General features: G+C 37.4%; 1 protein-coding gene across 4 annotated transcripts in view; it reads right to left on the bottom strand.

Annotated features, from left to right (window-relative positions):
- Positions 1 to 3,027: 3,027 nt before the first annotated feature.
- Positions 3,028 to 14,746, bottom strand: part of Atad1 (ATPase family AAA domain containing 1) — a 42,837-nt gene continuing 31,118 nt past the window's right edge. For all 4 annotated transcript variants that reach the window (XM_057779784.1, XM_057779786.1, XM_057779783.1 and 1 more), the window contains 4 exons: positions 13,611 to 13,700; positions 9,939 to 9,989; positions 6,863 to 6,996; positions 3,028 to 4,671 (listed from right to left, as the gene is read on the bottom strand). In XM_057779784.1, the coding sequence (XP_057635767.1) occupies positions 4,551 to 4,671; positions 6,863 to 6,996; positions 9,939 to 9,989; positions 13,611 to 13,700 (396 nt within the window). In that variant the 3' untranslated portion in view covers positions 3,028 to 4,550. The remainder of the gene's footprint in view (positions 4,672 to 6,862; positions 6,997 to 9,938; positions 9,990 to 13,610; positions 13,701 to 14,746) is intronic.

Raw genomic sequence — 14,746 nt, 5'->3', positions numbered from 1 at the left:
TTAGGAGCTTTGTTCTTCAGCTTCCCTTTCATCCTATGGGTTCCCTCACGCTCCCCCCCCCGCTTCAATTAAATTATTTTCTAGATTATCTACAGTTGGATGGTGTCAATAGAATCTTGATTAGGTAGTCTTTATATGTCTGACTATGGCTTAGACATGCTTGTGAATAGGCATTAACGTGATACAATACCCCATTCATTCTCACTCGTTCTGATAAATTCTGAAATCTTTGCATTTTTAGAGCGCGGTACACTATTTCTTGGTTACAAATTTGCATGTAAGTTATCAATTTGTTTGGGTGCTTGGTTTAAAACTGAGCCATCATGCGGAGTATACGACACTAGGGAAACTGAGACAGGAGGTGTTCAATTTTCAGGATAACCTAGACCTTGTCTCAAAACAAAACACCTGAGCTGTCAGGGTTTACAAACCTGTGTTCTTGGTGCATCCTGCACAAAGCACCAACATTCAATGCAACTTTGTTCAAAGCACAAAAACTAAAAAATCTCAAAGCAGATTATTTTTTATTTGCATGTGTGCCATGTGGATGCATGTGCTTGCAGAAGGAGAGGGCCTTGGATTCTCTGAAGCGGGAGTTAACAGGCAATTGTGAAGGAAGGGACTGGGTGCTGGGTATCAAACTTGGATCCTCGGGAAGAGCAGCAAGCACACTCTTAACTGCAGAGCCATCTTTTCAGTCTCCTCAAAAAGGTTTAAAACTAAATATTAGACACTCACAAAAACCACTCTGCCAGCAGGATTTTAGTAATGATATTCTTACTGGCCATTAGTATGAACAGTGCAACACCAGGTTTACTAAGATTTCTTCAATTCACACTGTGAAATTATTTCCTTTTGATCTGATTCATTTGCCTACAGTGACTCTTCTCCACATTAGCTACATTTTAGTCAATTCAGTTAGAAGATCATTTCATATGGTTCAAGTCCTTTTGCATATGATTGCAAAAGTATACTGACTTGTGTAAAAAAATTTTTTAAAAGATTCATCTTTATTAAAGTGTGTTGTGGGGGCAGGGAGTAGATAAGTAGGTAGGAAGGTACATGTGAGTGTAGGTGCCTAGAGAGGTCAGAGGCATTGGACAACCATGAAAACGGAATTACAGGCTACTTTGAGTAGCTCAATATGGGTGCTGGGACCAAAACGCGGGTGCTTTGCAAGAACAAACAGCGCATGCTCATAACTACTATATCATTTCTCCAGGCCTTTGAACAGGATTTTTCCAGTACGCAAAGAATTCTATAGCTTTCAGGTACCAAGATAATGTTAGAATTTTATTTGTGTAGGCTGTATCCTCGGGTTTTTTAAAAATCTTTTAATATTCTGACTTTTAAGAGAAGCTAAAAAACTTCCAACTGTACATTACCCAATTTATTTCATCCAGAAGAAAGCTATAAAAAACTGTCCACAAATAACCCAATTACAGTAGGAAACAAATCCTATCAATGAGATGCTATCATTTTTACCCAAGGAACTGAGCCTCAAGGCACTGTCATCTTGTATCAAACCCCCAAATTACAGATGCTAAATAATACTAGTTTATTATGATCCATGCAGAATGTTTAATTATGCCAACCCAGCTCTTAATGAGTTCTAGACCTACCTGCAGGTGGCGAGTGGGATTCAACAGGAAAAAAAGTCAAAGCTGACACTACACTGACTCCAACGCTGAGATTATAATCTTAATTTTAAAAGGTACTGAAACAGTAGCAGACACAAAAACCTACTGTAAGTCATCCAGTGGCGAGATTTCAAAAAAACACCACACAGGCAAGCCTTTTCATTTTAGCCCCTTGAGTGTAGGCCTAGAGATGTCAGAAGTGGCTTAGAGACTGAGAAACAGTTGGGCCAACAAGATATCCATGTTAGTGTATAAAGAATACCATGGGAACCAGGATAGCTAACATTGGAGCAGTAACTATGTAGGTCCTCAGTGGAGTGATGCTCTGCCATCACAAATCCCTCAAGTAGGTGCCACGGGTGCCTCAGATAAGAAACAGAAACAAAGCAGTCAATTTTTAGGGTGTACAGTCCATTAGTGGGAAGTCTGGCTCTACATCCAGGATGTACAACCCAAAGCAAAGGGTTTTGTTTGCTTTGTTTTGTTTTCGCTGAGTAGCCCTGGCTGTCCTGGAACTTGCTCTGTAGACCTGGCTGGTCTTGAAAGCACAGAGATGCACCTGCCTCTGCCTCCCAAGTACTGGGATTAAAGGAGTGTGTCACCATGTTCAGTTTCAAAGCAAATGCTTTAAAACTTAATATCCAGCTACATATGTGAAATGTCTGTCTAAAGCAGAATGGAAATCTCAAACAGTAAAAGTTACTTAAATCATATGAAAATAGTTTCTGAATGTGGGTGACTGTTGTGTGGCTTGGTCTTTTTATGGGGCCCCTGGCAGTGGAACCAGAATTTATCCCTGGTGCATGAACTGGCTTTTTGGAGCCCATTCGCTATGGTAGGATACCAATGCTTAGCCTTGATACGGGGGGGGGGGGGGGGGGGGGCCTCAACTTGATGTGCCAGGCTTTACAGACTCCCACGGAAGGCCTTACCCTCTTTGAGGATTGGATGGGAGGGTGAGGGAGAAGTGGGAGGGAGAACTGGGGCAGGTATGTAAAACAGATAAAAAAAATTTTAAAAATGGATAAATTAAAAAAAAATAGTTTCACTTACTTTATGGCTCGATGTCCCTACATGAGTCATAGCTGCTGGGATTATTGTATTTTTCTTCATCAGTGATTAGAACCATAACAAATTCAGTACTATAATTGGATAATCTAAATTTAATAGAAGATGAAAAGACATGAAGAAGCATACACAACACTCATGTTTGAACATGCCACTACATTAAAATTAAATTACTAAAACTATATTAAAATAGAATAATTCAATATTAAAATGTCTCCTGTAAAAGCCTGAAATCTCAACTGCAAGATAAAACTGTCCAAACAAATTTTATAAACAACAAAAAAGCCACGATTTCAAGTAAGTGAAAAATATCAAGGACTAAGTGGAAAAAAGAATCAAAAGGAAGGACCTTTTATTGTAAATTATAAAAAACACACGTTTCTTGGTGTCTTGCATTAGCATTCATCTCACAGCTTCTTCACAATCTTGCATGGCTTGCTTTTTGTTAGCATAAGCATTCTCCTTAAATCTACAACCACCAAAACACAAATGGAGGAAGAAAGTGTTCAAGAGGGTTTGTAAAACACATTACCAGAGAAATTCATCCAATAAACCCATGAAGATTTAGTTTCCAAAGAAATAAAACAAGTAATAAAACAAAAGCATTTTTGCCATAATTTAATATTTCTGATGATTCAGAGGCACCAAAGATTGTGCTGTGGCATGATCTTCTGTTCTGTTGTATGCTGAGGTGCCTGCAACAGAATTCTGGTTACTGACGTCTGAAAACAAGAGTTTTATATGTGGTTCACATAGCATCAAGTGACTACAGACACAACACAGGAATTCTGATGTATATATTTGTACAATTTATACTAAGCCGAGAAAATTTTTAAATTTAAGTTATAAAATGAGTAGTTTTTAGTACATTTAGTAATGACTATTTATATAAACTATCATTTTGTTTGGGTGATCAAATGAAATTTGAACATAATTAAAAAACATACAACTTTTAAACAACATTTAAGGAACATAGTCACAGAACTGTCACACTGAAAGCCATGTACACGTATTAAAGAGCACTGAGGTTTCTCAAACGTACTGTTCTGAAAGGTTTTCAATCTATTTTAATGTAAACCAGCGTGAAACTTACAAAAGACTATCTGGTGTTGTTACAGCAGAATGAGGTGAAATCCACGCTGACCGGTCTGCCTACCAATCAACAACTCATTGCTGATCACTGACAAAACCATGTTTGTTAGTTGATTTTCCTGACAACCATTATAATTGAGACACATGTACATATTTAGATGTGGTTGATTCAACCAACTGCAGAGGACATTTCCAACTTAAAAGTGGGCAAAACAAGTGACAACTAGGCATGGCTGAATCACTGTACCTGTCAGGATACAGATCCTGCCTTAAATCCAGGTTTTGCTACACACTATCTGGTGCACTTTTGGACTCCGTAGTTGAGTTTAAAAAAAAAAAAAGCTTCTGTATTCAAACCTATCTACAGAATATCAAAGAAAAATGTAGATATATACATTTTGATATCCATTCATACATACACACTCACAATCATACTCACACGTCTAGAAACCAGCACCTAACCACTTTCACTTCTCACTAATAACTCAACAAATCATTTATTACTTTAAGACCAGCTTAGACTCTATAAGGCTATAACAGCATATGGCTAAAAAGGTCAAACAAGCACCCACACTCAGGCTGGACTGAACTTCCTCCTCATGATTTCTGACAAGCAGTAATACCATTTACATGACAGACCATAATAACTTAGGATCTGAGTATAAAACCATAAGAGGATCTCCCTCACTGCTGTAAGGATGAGAGCGCATCCCGCACGAGATCACTGAACCGTACAAATGATCTTTACTTCTAATCTAAACAAACATGAGTCAAAACATTCTGAAACGCTGCATCCTTTGATTTCTTCATCTTTTCAATTGCCCGATGCAGGTCCTGCTGTTGCACAGGCCGGATTTCATCTTCATCATGACTGAAATGTAAACAAAACCATCAAATTGCCAAATCATTTCAGAGTACACTTACCTAAAATATTTTACCAAGATTAAAAAGATGCAAGGAGCTAAAAATATATTTGTTTTTTGATTATATAAGAATATATATATATATATATAGTTTCTTTCCCATTCAAGATCCCAAAGAGAATTACAACACATTAGAGCCATTCTTCTAGAAATTATCTATATACAAGAGTAAATGTGTATGTGAAAGTCACAAAACATCTTTTAACATTTTTATTTTATGTGTATGAGTGTTTGCCTGCATGTACATGTGTTCTACATATATGTGTCTGGCACCCTTGAAGGTTAGAAGATGGCACCAGATTCCCTGGAACTGGAGTTCAGTTAGTGAGCCACCATGTCAGTGCTAGGAACCCAACCGAAGTCCTTTTCCAAGAGCAGCCAGTGCTCTTACCCACTGGGTCATCTCTCTAGTCTCCTTAAAAGACACTTTTATTAAAAAAAAAAAAGCACTGAGTAGCAAAACAAAATTGCTGTGTAAAATCAATCACTTCATACCAAGAATGTAAGAGCAGCATATTTTCATTAAAAAATGGCAGCTTTTCAAACAGAAGCATAATTCCAGCCAGAAATCGAGTTACTCTTGTGAACAGAGAACCAAAACAGCATTCCTAGGCATATGTTCACATACATGCATTCTTCTACAAGACAGAGCAACTCAACACTCTTAGTAAAGAACAAGCAATCCAACTTCCCTTTACTTTAATCCTGGCAAACAGAAACAAACAAAAAACCTGGTCTATTCTGCTACTTGGGGGAAAATGTTTCAGGGAAAACAGGATGGGTTAAGTCTAATGACCAGATTTCACACTGACATTTTCAGGGCTTTCAAGCGTTTTGCCTTTCATTACTAACTTAAGCAAAATTTACTTTTCCTTTTAATTTTTTTCTGTCAGAAGAAAGACCTTTGGAAGGTATTTTTTTTTTTTTTTGATGATGTTAGAACTTTCCCAACTTGCTGAAACAGCTGGAATTACATGGCAGCACATGTATGAAATGCATCTTCTACCTGGGCAGGAGAGAGCAGTAGGGTGGGTAAAAGCAGGGACTTGAGACAGAAGCAAGCATGAGCTTTTAGAGAAGCTTACTGTGGCACCACACTGTAATTAGATGCAGAACAGCACAGGCAAGTCAGGGTCACTTGGTAGGAAAACTTCAGAGAAAGAAAGCTCCACTCCTTTCACATGACCTCAAAGGTAACTGCTTTACTGAGAAATTCTTTATCAGAGAGTCAACATTTTGAAAAGATACACAGTGTAGTACTGCTTCAGGGGAAGCCTTTGGGGACCCTTTCTCAAAGGAGTTGACTGAGGGCTATATTAGTTTGCTGAAATAAGGGTGATAAAAATGATTTCTCAAACTCACCACACTCTAAATAGGTTTCAAGTAAAATCTGCTGACATGAGAAATGGTATGTTAGTAACTGCATTATTGTTAAGATGAAGCCCAGTCCACAGCACCCCACACTCTTTATGTGTGAAGTTCCTAGACGCTAACACTCATTTCTATACATAACTGAATTTTACAACACAGAAACCATCTATAGAGTCTAGAGAACCCTGTTTTTCTAACAAAGAGGGCAAGCCTGGGTTTCTGTGACTCCTTCTACGGTTTATCAAATAAGAGACAGCATTTTTGTCCCTTAACTCTAGAACATTATCCCCACGCAATTTCTCCATTTACAGAACTCCTCTTTAGAAAACTGGCAATAGTGGTTGGGAGATGGCTCAAGAAGTAATGAATGGCCTGCCATGAAAGCACGAGGACCTCAGTTTGATCTCAGATTAAAAAAGGCAGAGGGTGCCTATAATCCCAGAACTGGGGAGGTGTGACAGAAGGACCCCCAAGTTTTCTGACCAGCCAGTCTAGCAGATTAGAGACCTCTGGGTTCAGTAAGACCCCGGCCATCTCAAAAACTAAAGTGGAGAGCAACTGTAACACACCTACTACCAACCTGCATACACACACATGAACACGTGCACATAGACATACACAAACACATACCAAGCAATAGCAATAAAGAAAGGAGAGAATGAGTTGCTAATTCCAGTATCTTTTTCTGTAAGTACGCTGGTATAAAGCAAAACAATCACCTAATCAAAAAGGTTTCACAAATACAAGAAATCAAGTCTAAATAGTTACCTTTCTTCTGATGCAGAATTGACATATTCCCTGACACAGAGGAGAGCAGCATCTCGACACATTTCTTTTAGGTCACTTCCTGAAAATCCATCAGTTTCCTGGGCAACTTCCAGAAGATCTACATGCCTATCCACCTTAAATAAACATGAGACATGCTTAAAATATATAAAATTAAGCAAAATACTTCCAAATATCCGAGAATTAATGTTATGTAACAGCCAGAAGAAACAGAAAAGTATTACCAGTTCCATTAAAAACTTAGAAATTAAAATTTCTCATTTTCAAAAAGAAATTTAATTTTCATATTTGTCATTACCACTGAAACATGCATAAGTGTCTTAACTGGAAGTGTCTTTACACTTAAAATTCCTTTGAAGTGTAATGCTTTAATATTCTGCTACCTCAACACTAATTTAATTTAGTACTTGGTTTTGTCCTTCCATCTAAGCTTTCACCAAAGCCAATTAACAGGTTTGGGGGAATTTAAAACCTACTAATGTGCAGACAAAGAAGAGAAAATGAACAAGGAAATTATTTGTGATTATCAACTGCGATGTGAGATCTCATTTCCATAAGCGCCTTATGGGTATCATTTTCATTTAATCCTGCAAGTAAGCTGAGGAATTTTCATATTCTGTTAATAGTATGGAGGCTGGGCAAGGGTAGACAGGTTATAGAAGCAGAGTCTGAACAGACAGAAGATGTCCAACCCTATTTTCTTCCCATATACACATCTGTCATCATGATTTTCTTCACTCCTGTGAAATGCCACCTTTATTAGTTCCTCAATTTCTAATTGTGGAAGGTTTTGCTTTAAGAACAGTAATTCTAAGCAAGGACAAAAGACAAAGGAAGCTGGGTGCAGGGGCACATGCCTGTTACTCCATCACCTCAGCAAGCAGGAGGGGCATTGAAGGCTAGCCTAGGCTACCTATGAAGTACCAGGCCAGCCAGCAGCCAAGGCTACAAAAAGTGAGCTCCTGGCTCAAACAAACAATTTCCAAAGGAGACATTAGGATACTACTCATTTCATTGAAAAAGCTTGGGTGTGCTCTTCCTCCCTTTTTAAAATAGAATAATCTGGTAAGTACTGGCTTAAACTGTTCTATGAAGGTCTGAAAGAATTCTGTGTGAATCTATCTGGCCCTGGGTGTTTTACGTTGGTAGACTTAAATTTTTTAATATTTATTTAATTTTACATATATGAATTGTAGAGGCACACAAATGAGAGCTTGTTCCACCTTGACTAAAGGTAAGAGAGTTTAAGCTTATTTTTACCCTTTCAAAGTTGTTGACAATAGGTGTGTCTACACACCCTGACTTAACCTGTGTGGTTACTTGGTATTTTGGACATTAAGATAACCCATATTCACTGAGTTGCCCTCCTGGTTCTATTCTATGTCTCTTATTTCTTTCATATCTCTGTTCCTCCTACCTAACATTTCTTATCCACCTACCCTGGAACATGTGACAGAAGTCACCCCAATGTGTGGCTTATGACAATGAATATTTTAACTGTATGTGCACTGTGTGTCTGCCTGGTGACCATGGAGTCTGGTAAGAAGAGGGCATTGGATCCCTGGGAACTGTAGTTAGGATGATTGTGAGCCATCAAGTGAAACCTGGGTCTTTTGCAAGAGCAACAAATACTCTAAACCACTGAACCATCTCTCAGCCCCTACTCAGGAGACTTTTAATTACTGCTTCAAATGCATTGCTTGTTACAGAGCTGTTTAAATCAATTAATGCATTTTGATTTAAATTTAATAAATTATTTAAAAATAATTTTAAATTAAATTTAAATTTCAGCTGTTTCTATTAGATTTTCTAGTTTGCTAAATATTTTTAAAACTATGCCATCACGGGCTGGAGAGATGGCTCAGTGGTTAAGAGCATTGCCTGCTCTTCCAAAGGTCCTGAGTTCAATTCCCGGCAACCACATGGTGGCTCACAACCATCTGTAATGAGGTCTGGTGCCCTCTTCTGGCCTGCAGACATACACACAGACAGATAATATTGTATGCATAATAAATAAATAAATATTTTTTTAAAAAAATATGCCATCACGATTTTCTCAATTTCATCAGTATCTGTTATAATGTCTCCTATCTCATCTTTAATTTTATTATTTCAGGTCTTTTCTTCCTGTTAATGTGATTAAGCGTTTGTTCAAAGGGTTTGTTAGTTTGTTTGTTTTCTTATTGTTAATCTCTGTTCCAATTTTAGTTATTTATTTCTCTTGGTCTACTGCTATCGGTATTTTTTTTCTTGTTGTTTTTCCAATGCCCTAAAAGGCATCATCAGGTTATATGAGATCTAATTTTTTTTTTAAAAAAGAGAAAAACAAACAAACAACAACAACAACAAAAAACCAAAAAACTAAAACCTCAAAAGACATTAACAGAGGGAAAATTCCTCAACAAGACTTAGGAAACTGGGAAAAGTTTACAACTCATATAGACAAAAGAGAAATCTAACACACAGCCCTCCAATCTGTTTGAAAAAACTCCATTTTAAAAAAATGGGCAAATTACATACTTTAAAGAAAAGAAAATCAAATTCTTAAAAATGTACATCAGTACACTTTATTCATGTCTCACTGAGTAACCCTGGCTAGTCTTGAAAGCACAATCCCCTTCCTTTAGCATCCTGAATGCTAAGACTTTAAGTGTACACACCATACCTAGTGTCTTTTCTAATCTAGCTTCAGTCTAAAAACACAGCAGTAAACCGGGCAGTGTGGTGCACACCTTTAATCCCAGTACGTGGTAGGTAGAAGCAGGAGGATCTCAATGAGTTTGAGGACAGAAATAAAAATACAGAAATAAAGTAAAAACAAGAAACAAAATGGAAAACCTCTTTAAAACATAATCTCAAATAAGGATAAAATGGTGTGAAAATATCACAGTATTTTAATCTGTAAAAAACTACTTCAAATGTACCGTAATTACCAAGTTACATTTACAGAGCAGAATTTATCAGTAATTCAGGTACCTTTCACATTTCTTTCTAAAATGACTTTATTAACAAAATCATCATATTTTAGAATGAGAATAAATCATAATTCTCTACTTACATTTTCATTTTTCAGGATGAGTCTCAAGATTGCTTCTCTTTGTTTTAGAGCCTAAAACCAAGAAATTTTCCAATTAGCATTCAAAGAATTTACTGGTCAACTAATCTTTGTTTTTCCCATGTAAATTATTAGATAATAACTGATAGGCAATGATAAGCTGATAGAGGTTAAAGCAAGGTATCCTATGACACTCTACAGGATCCATCTGTAGTTAGTCCAGTGAATTCTGTTTCTTATTCATGTCTGGGAAATAATATGCCCTCTGTATTTATTGAGTAAAAAAAGGAATATCCTTTATTAAATTTATGGAAGTTCATCACAAAACACCTTTTAGTCAATTCTTAATTAAGGCTTTTCCTTGTTTCACACAAAGTAGCTGTCTCACAGCATTTCATCCACGTGTCCTTTTCATTAGTAATTGGAGGACACGAAAATATTGTCTTGGTTCCTCCATTCCAATAAAAACTTCTGTGCTCATTAATATTAGTGAATTTTTAAGTAAATGTTAATGATTTCTTTCAGTGACACAGCATATTTTTACATCAGAGACCAGAAACTACACTTGTTCTATAGAATTACACAAAGCTGGCTGTGGGGAGCATGCCTCTGACAAAGTACTTGGAAGGTGGGGTAGGCGGGTCAGGACTTCATCCTCGACTACTGTGGGAAGGCAAGGTCAGCCCGGGCTACGTGAGAACCTATCTAAACAACAACATATGAAATAATGAATAATAGTAAATGAGGAAAGGAATACCTAACATTAAAAATAGGTGAGTTTTAAATTTGTCATAGCTGAGTTCATCCCTACTAACATTAAGAAAAAATTCTGAACTGATTATAAAATCACTTGGCAAACAAAATGAAACTGTTGTTACCATAACTTATGTGTCAAACTGAAAGGTTAGTTTGGTATGTTACATGATCACCAACAACTACTTTTTAGTTAATAAGTATTTTTCTTGGGGAGGAATTTCGAGGTAAACTTAATAATATTCTTTGACACTGTAGCTAACAGAAGAATTACCCTCTCAAGTATATTAACTGAAAATGACAAAATTCTAGTTTGTGCAGTAACAGTATACAAATCTCTAACAAATGTGATGAAACCTGCTACAAGTCACTTTGATAATGCACAGTGCATTACACTGACAGCTCTAATAACCGTTACTTTCTGTGGTGTATCCTATTTTTATACAGCAGGTGTAGCGTGAATTCTAACTGGTCTTAATAATAAAAACCCTGAGTCAGATATAGGGATAAATGCTGAAAGATCAGAGAAGCAGAGCAGCCAGCCACTAGTTATTACCTCTACTGAATCCACATCAAATGGGCAATCCTGTCTCTAGGAATCCTCAGACTGACTGTTCCAAGTTCCTATCTCTTCCTGCCTTCTCTTTCTCCACCCAGCCATAATCACTCCTGTCTCCACCTCCCCAGTACTTGGTTGGGATCAAAGGTGTGAGCTCTGTTTCTCTTTTAGATTTATTCAAGTAGTCCAGGGTGGCCTTGAGCTCACATAGATCCATCTTCCTCTAGGATTAAAGATGTGTGCCACCACTACCTGATCTTTATGGCTAATTAGTGTGACTAGCTCTATACTCTGATCTTCAGGCAAGCTTTGTTACAGAACAAACAAACAATGACCACAAACAGGCCCATCAAGACCCTTTGCTATATTTAGAATTACACTTCAATTTTTAATTTTTTTAACTTAAGAGAAAACTCATTCATTTGGGAGAAGTAGTACAAGTGGAGGCCAGACAACAACAACTTTCTATAACCTGTTTCCTACTTCTGTTGAGTGGGTTCCCAAAACTGGGTCTTCAGGCTTGGGTACAAATGCCTTTACCCACTGAACCATCTTGCCAGTCTTACAACTGAATTTCTGATACAGATCAATAGTCTTGGCATTAAGAATCATATAAACAAATGTCCTTTAACTTAGTCTAATACCTTGCTTTTGTGAAAACTAAAGAATGCATATGTAAAGCACAGACAGTCCATCTAAGCAGCTGCAGACTACCCCAGCTCGGATCCATGGACTTCTTCAGTGCTCTAAGAGAAGGGCAAACCCACCCACTAGTCTGCTTCCATACCTTCTTATCTTTGCTCACTGACAGGAAGGCCTTGCTTGTCTCATTTACCTTTAAAATTCCTACATTCTTAAGGCCCATCAGATGAGTGTAAATCCCACTAGCTCCATAGAACAGTTAGTTTTCACTGTTATTTCAGACTCAGCTCTGCATACATAGCTTTAAACACATTTTACATTATTTACTTATGAGTCTGCTGCTCCTGAAACACAAAATTCTCTGAGGACAAGAGTTTCATTCCAGTCACTGGAGCCCAGCAAGTGTCTGACATACATTAATGCTCAATAAGTATTACTTATAGTAAATACAAGTATTAGTTTTCTATATCCTTAAAAAGGACCTCATTGATTTATCAGGGAATTGACTGCATATATCCTCAGAAGAACCAGACACATGGCTATAGCATACGGCTTACCAGAGAAGTTTTACAGAGCCTTCAACCTTTAGAAGCCCATTCTCACATCAACTAATCTGATAATTGTCAGAATATAAGTGGGACAAATGATCTAGCCAGAGATTATAATGGAATTTGGCAAAAAAAAAAAAAAAGTCTAAGATTATAAATGGAGTTAGAATATTTTCATTACAAAATCTGAAAGGAATAACTACCTAAATTCCCTAAGTGCCTATAAAATAATATGCTGCTCATATGGAACACATCTTCTACCATGAGAACCTAGTGTTTTCAGTATAAAAGCTGACTAAATTCACCATATGATTTTCTACAGAAACCATAGGGTGTTAAGAAGTTATAACAACCTACTTGAGAGTACTTCTTTTGTTGTTGTTATGGCTTTTCGAGACAGGGTTTCTCTGTGTAACATTCCTGGCTGTCTTGGAATTTGCTCTGTGTACACCAGGCTGGCCTCAAACTCAAGAGATCCGCCTGCCACTGCCTACAGAGTGCTGGGATTAAAGGTATGCACGACCGCCATGCGGCTTCAAGAGTACTTCTTCACAGAAATAAATACTAGACAAAGAAGAAAGGTGTAGCAGTTCACGCCTGCAAACCAGCTCTGGAAAGCGAGGCGGCAAGAGGACTGCCATGAGTGTAAGGTCAGCAGGGGCTATGTGGTGGTTAAGTCACAGAGTCAGACTATAGTCCCAGAAACCAAACAAAAGTAGTGCAGACTGAATGCCACCCTCACTTTACCTTCACTAGCTAGAGCACAGCAGAGTGGTTCTGGAACCACTATCTTCAGAGAGAAGCTCCAACTAATCATTACTAATAAATCTCAGCTGTTCTTCAGGCTAGGTATTCAGAAAACAATGGTCCTTTAACCTCTAGCCACAAATTGTGTTAATCCAAAACTTCAATTTAGATTTTCCTCTGTATTTTCTAAAGTAAATCACAAAAGTGTGCAGGCAATTTTGAGTTAATTACATTCTTGGGGAAAGAGCAAATGCACTGACCTTATTTAAAAAAAGGGGCAGAAAGAGCACAGCCTAGTGGAGTTTTTTATACTTCTCTTTCTCATAAAACCAAAGAAACAAAACAATTCCTCTTTAAAAATCACAGATAAAAACATGCTTAAATGGGAACTATTTCCCTTTACAACATCTAAATAAATCCACGTACAGGTTGGTTGATATGAAATCTTGTCGGCATTCTTCTCATTATGGCCGAGTCAAGGTCTTGAGGGCGGTTGGTAGCTCCCATCACTATGACCTAAACATAAAAAGACAAACAAGGCATTAAACACTATCAACAACAAATATTCTCTGAGGTCCTTATCTTTAAGACTTATAAATGGCTTTAAAGCTAATATTTTAAAGAGAAATCTCACTATAACCTAGCAATACTCAAATGTTTATAGGTAAAATTGAAGCTAATCATAAATTTAAAAACATATCAAACGCCGGGCGGTGGTGGCGCACGCCTTTAATCCCAGCACTCGGGAGGCAGAGGCAGGTGGATCTCTGTGAGTTCGAGACCAGCCTGGTCTACAAGAGCTAGTTCCAGGACAGGCTCCAAAACCACAAAGAAACCCTGTCTCGAAAAACCCAAAAAAAAAAAAAAAAAAAAATCAAACAACTGCACAACTGGAAAGACTAGTGAACTGACTGGATGCCTAGCAACCAAAATGTCTACTCTTCAGCTATAAGAACCATTACTGAAGAAGTGCAGTTTTTAAAAACACTTCTATTTCATAAAATATAACCAATGAGAAGCTATACCAAAGTATTATTAAAATGTTAAAGTGATTTGTGTTTTTACAAAATATGGCTGGTTATTAAATATGAAGACATCTTGGGACTGTGAGTGGAAGGGGCCTTTAAGTCCTTCACAAGGTCATGGAAAACACTTCCCCACAAGGATGCAGATTCCGATGTCAGTAATATGTATCAGCTGCTTTTCTTACAGGTTTCCCAACTTCACTCTACCTGTTCTGTGGGTGGTAAACTACATTAAAAATGTTATAGAATGCCAACTTCAAACATCAAGCTGCTAGGCAGTAGCAGAAAGCTTGCCTAGCATATGATCAGTCCCCAGAACCCTGGAAGAAACAAAGGAAAAAAAGAAGAGGGAGACTAAATTTTAGAAACAAAAGGAAAAATGCTGGTGGCTTTCTAACTTCTGTGTATACTTATAAAAGATGCAGAAATAAAAAAATCAAATTTAAAAACCAATAGAAAAAAAGCAAAAATGTTCAAATCAATTTTCCTTCCTTCCTTCCTTCCTTCCTTCCTTCCTTCCTTCCTTCCTTCCTTCCT

Source organism: Chionomys nivalis, chromosome 8 (genome assembly GCF_950005125.1).
Source record: "Chionomys nivalis chromosome 8, mChiNiv1.1, whole genome shotgun sequence".
Taxonomy (NCBI): domain Eukaryota; kingdom Metazoa; phylum Chordata; class Mammalia; order Rodentia; family Cricetidae; genus Chionomys; species Chionomys nivalis.
Note: the sequence above shows the minus strand (reverse complement) of the source record. Positions and strands in the feature narration are given on the sequence as shown.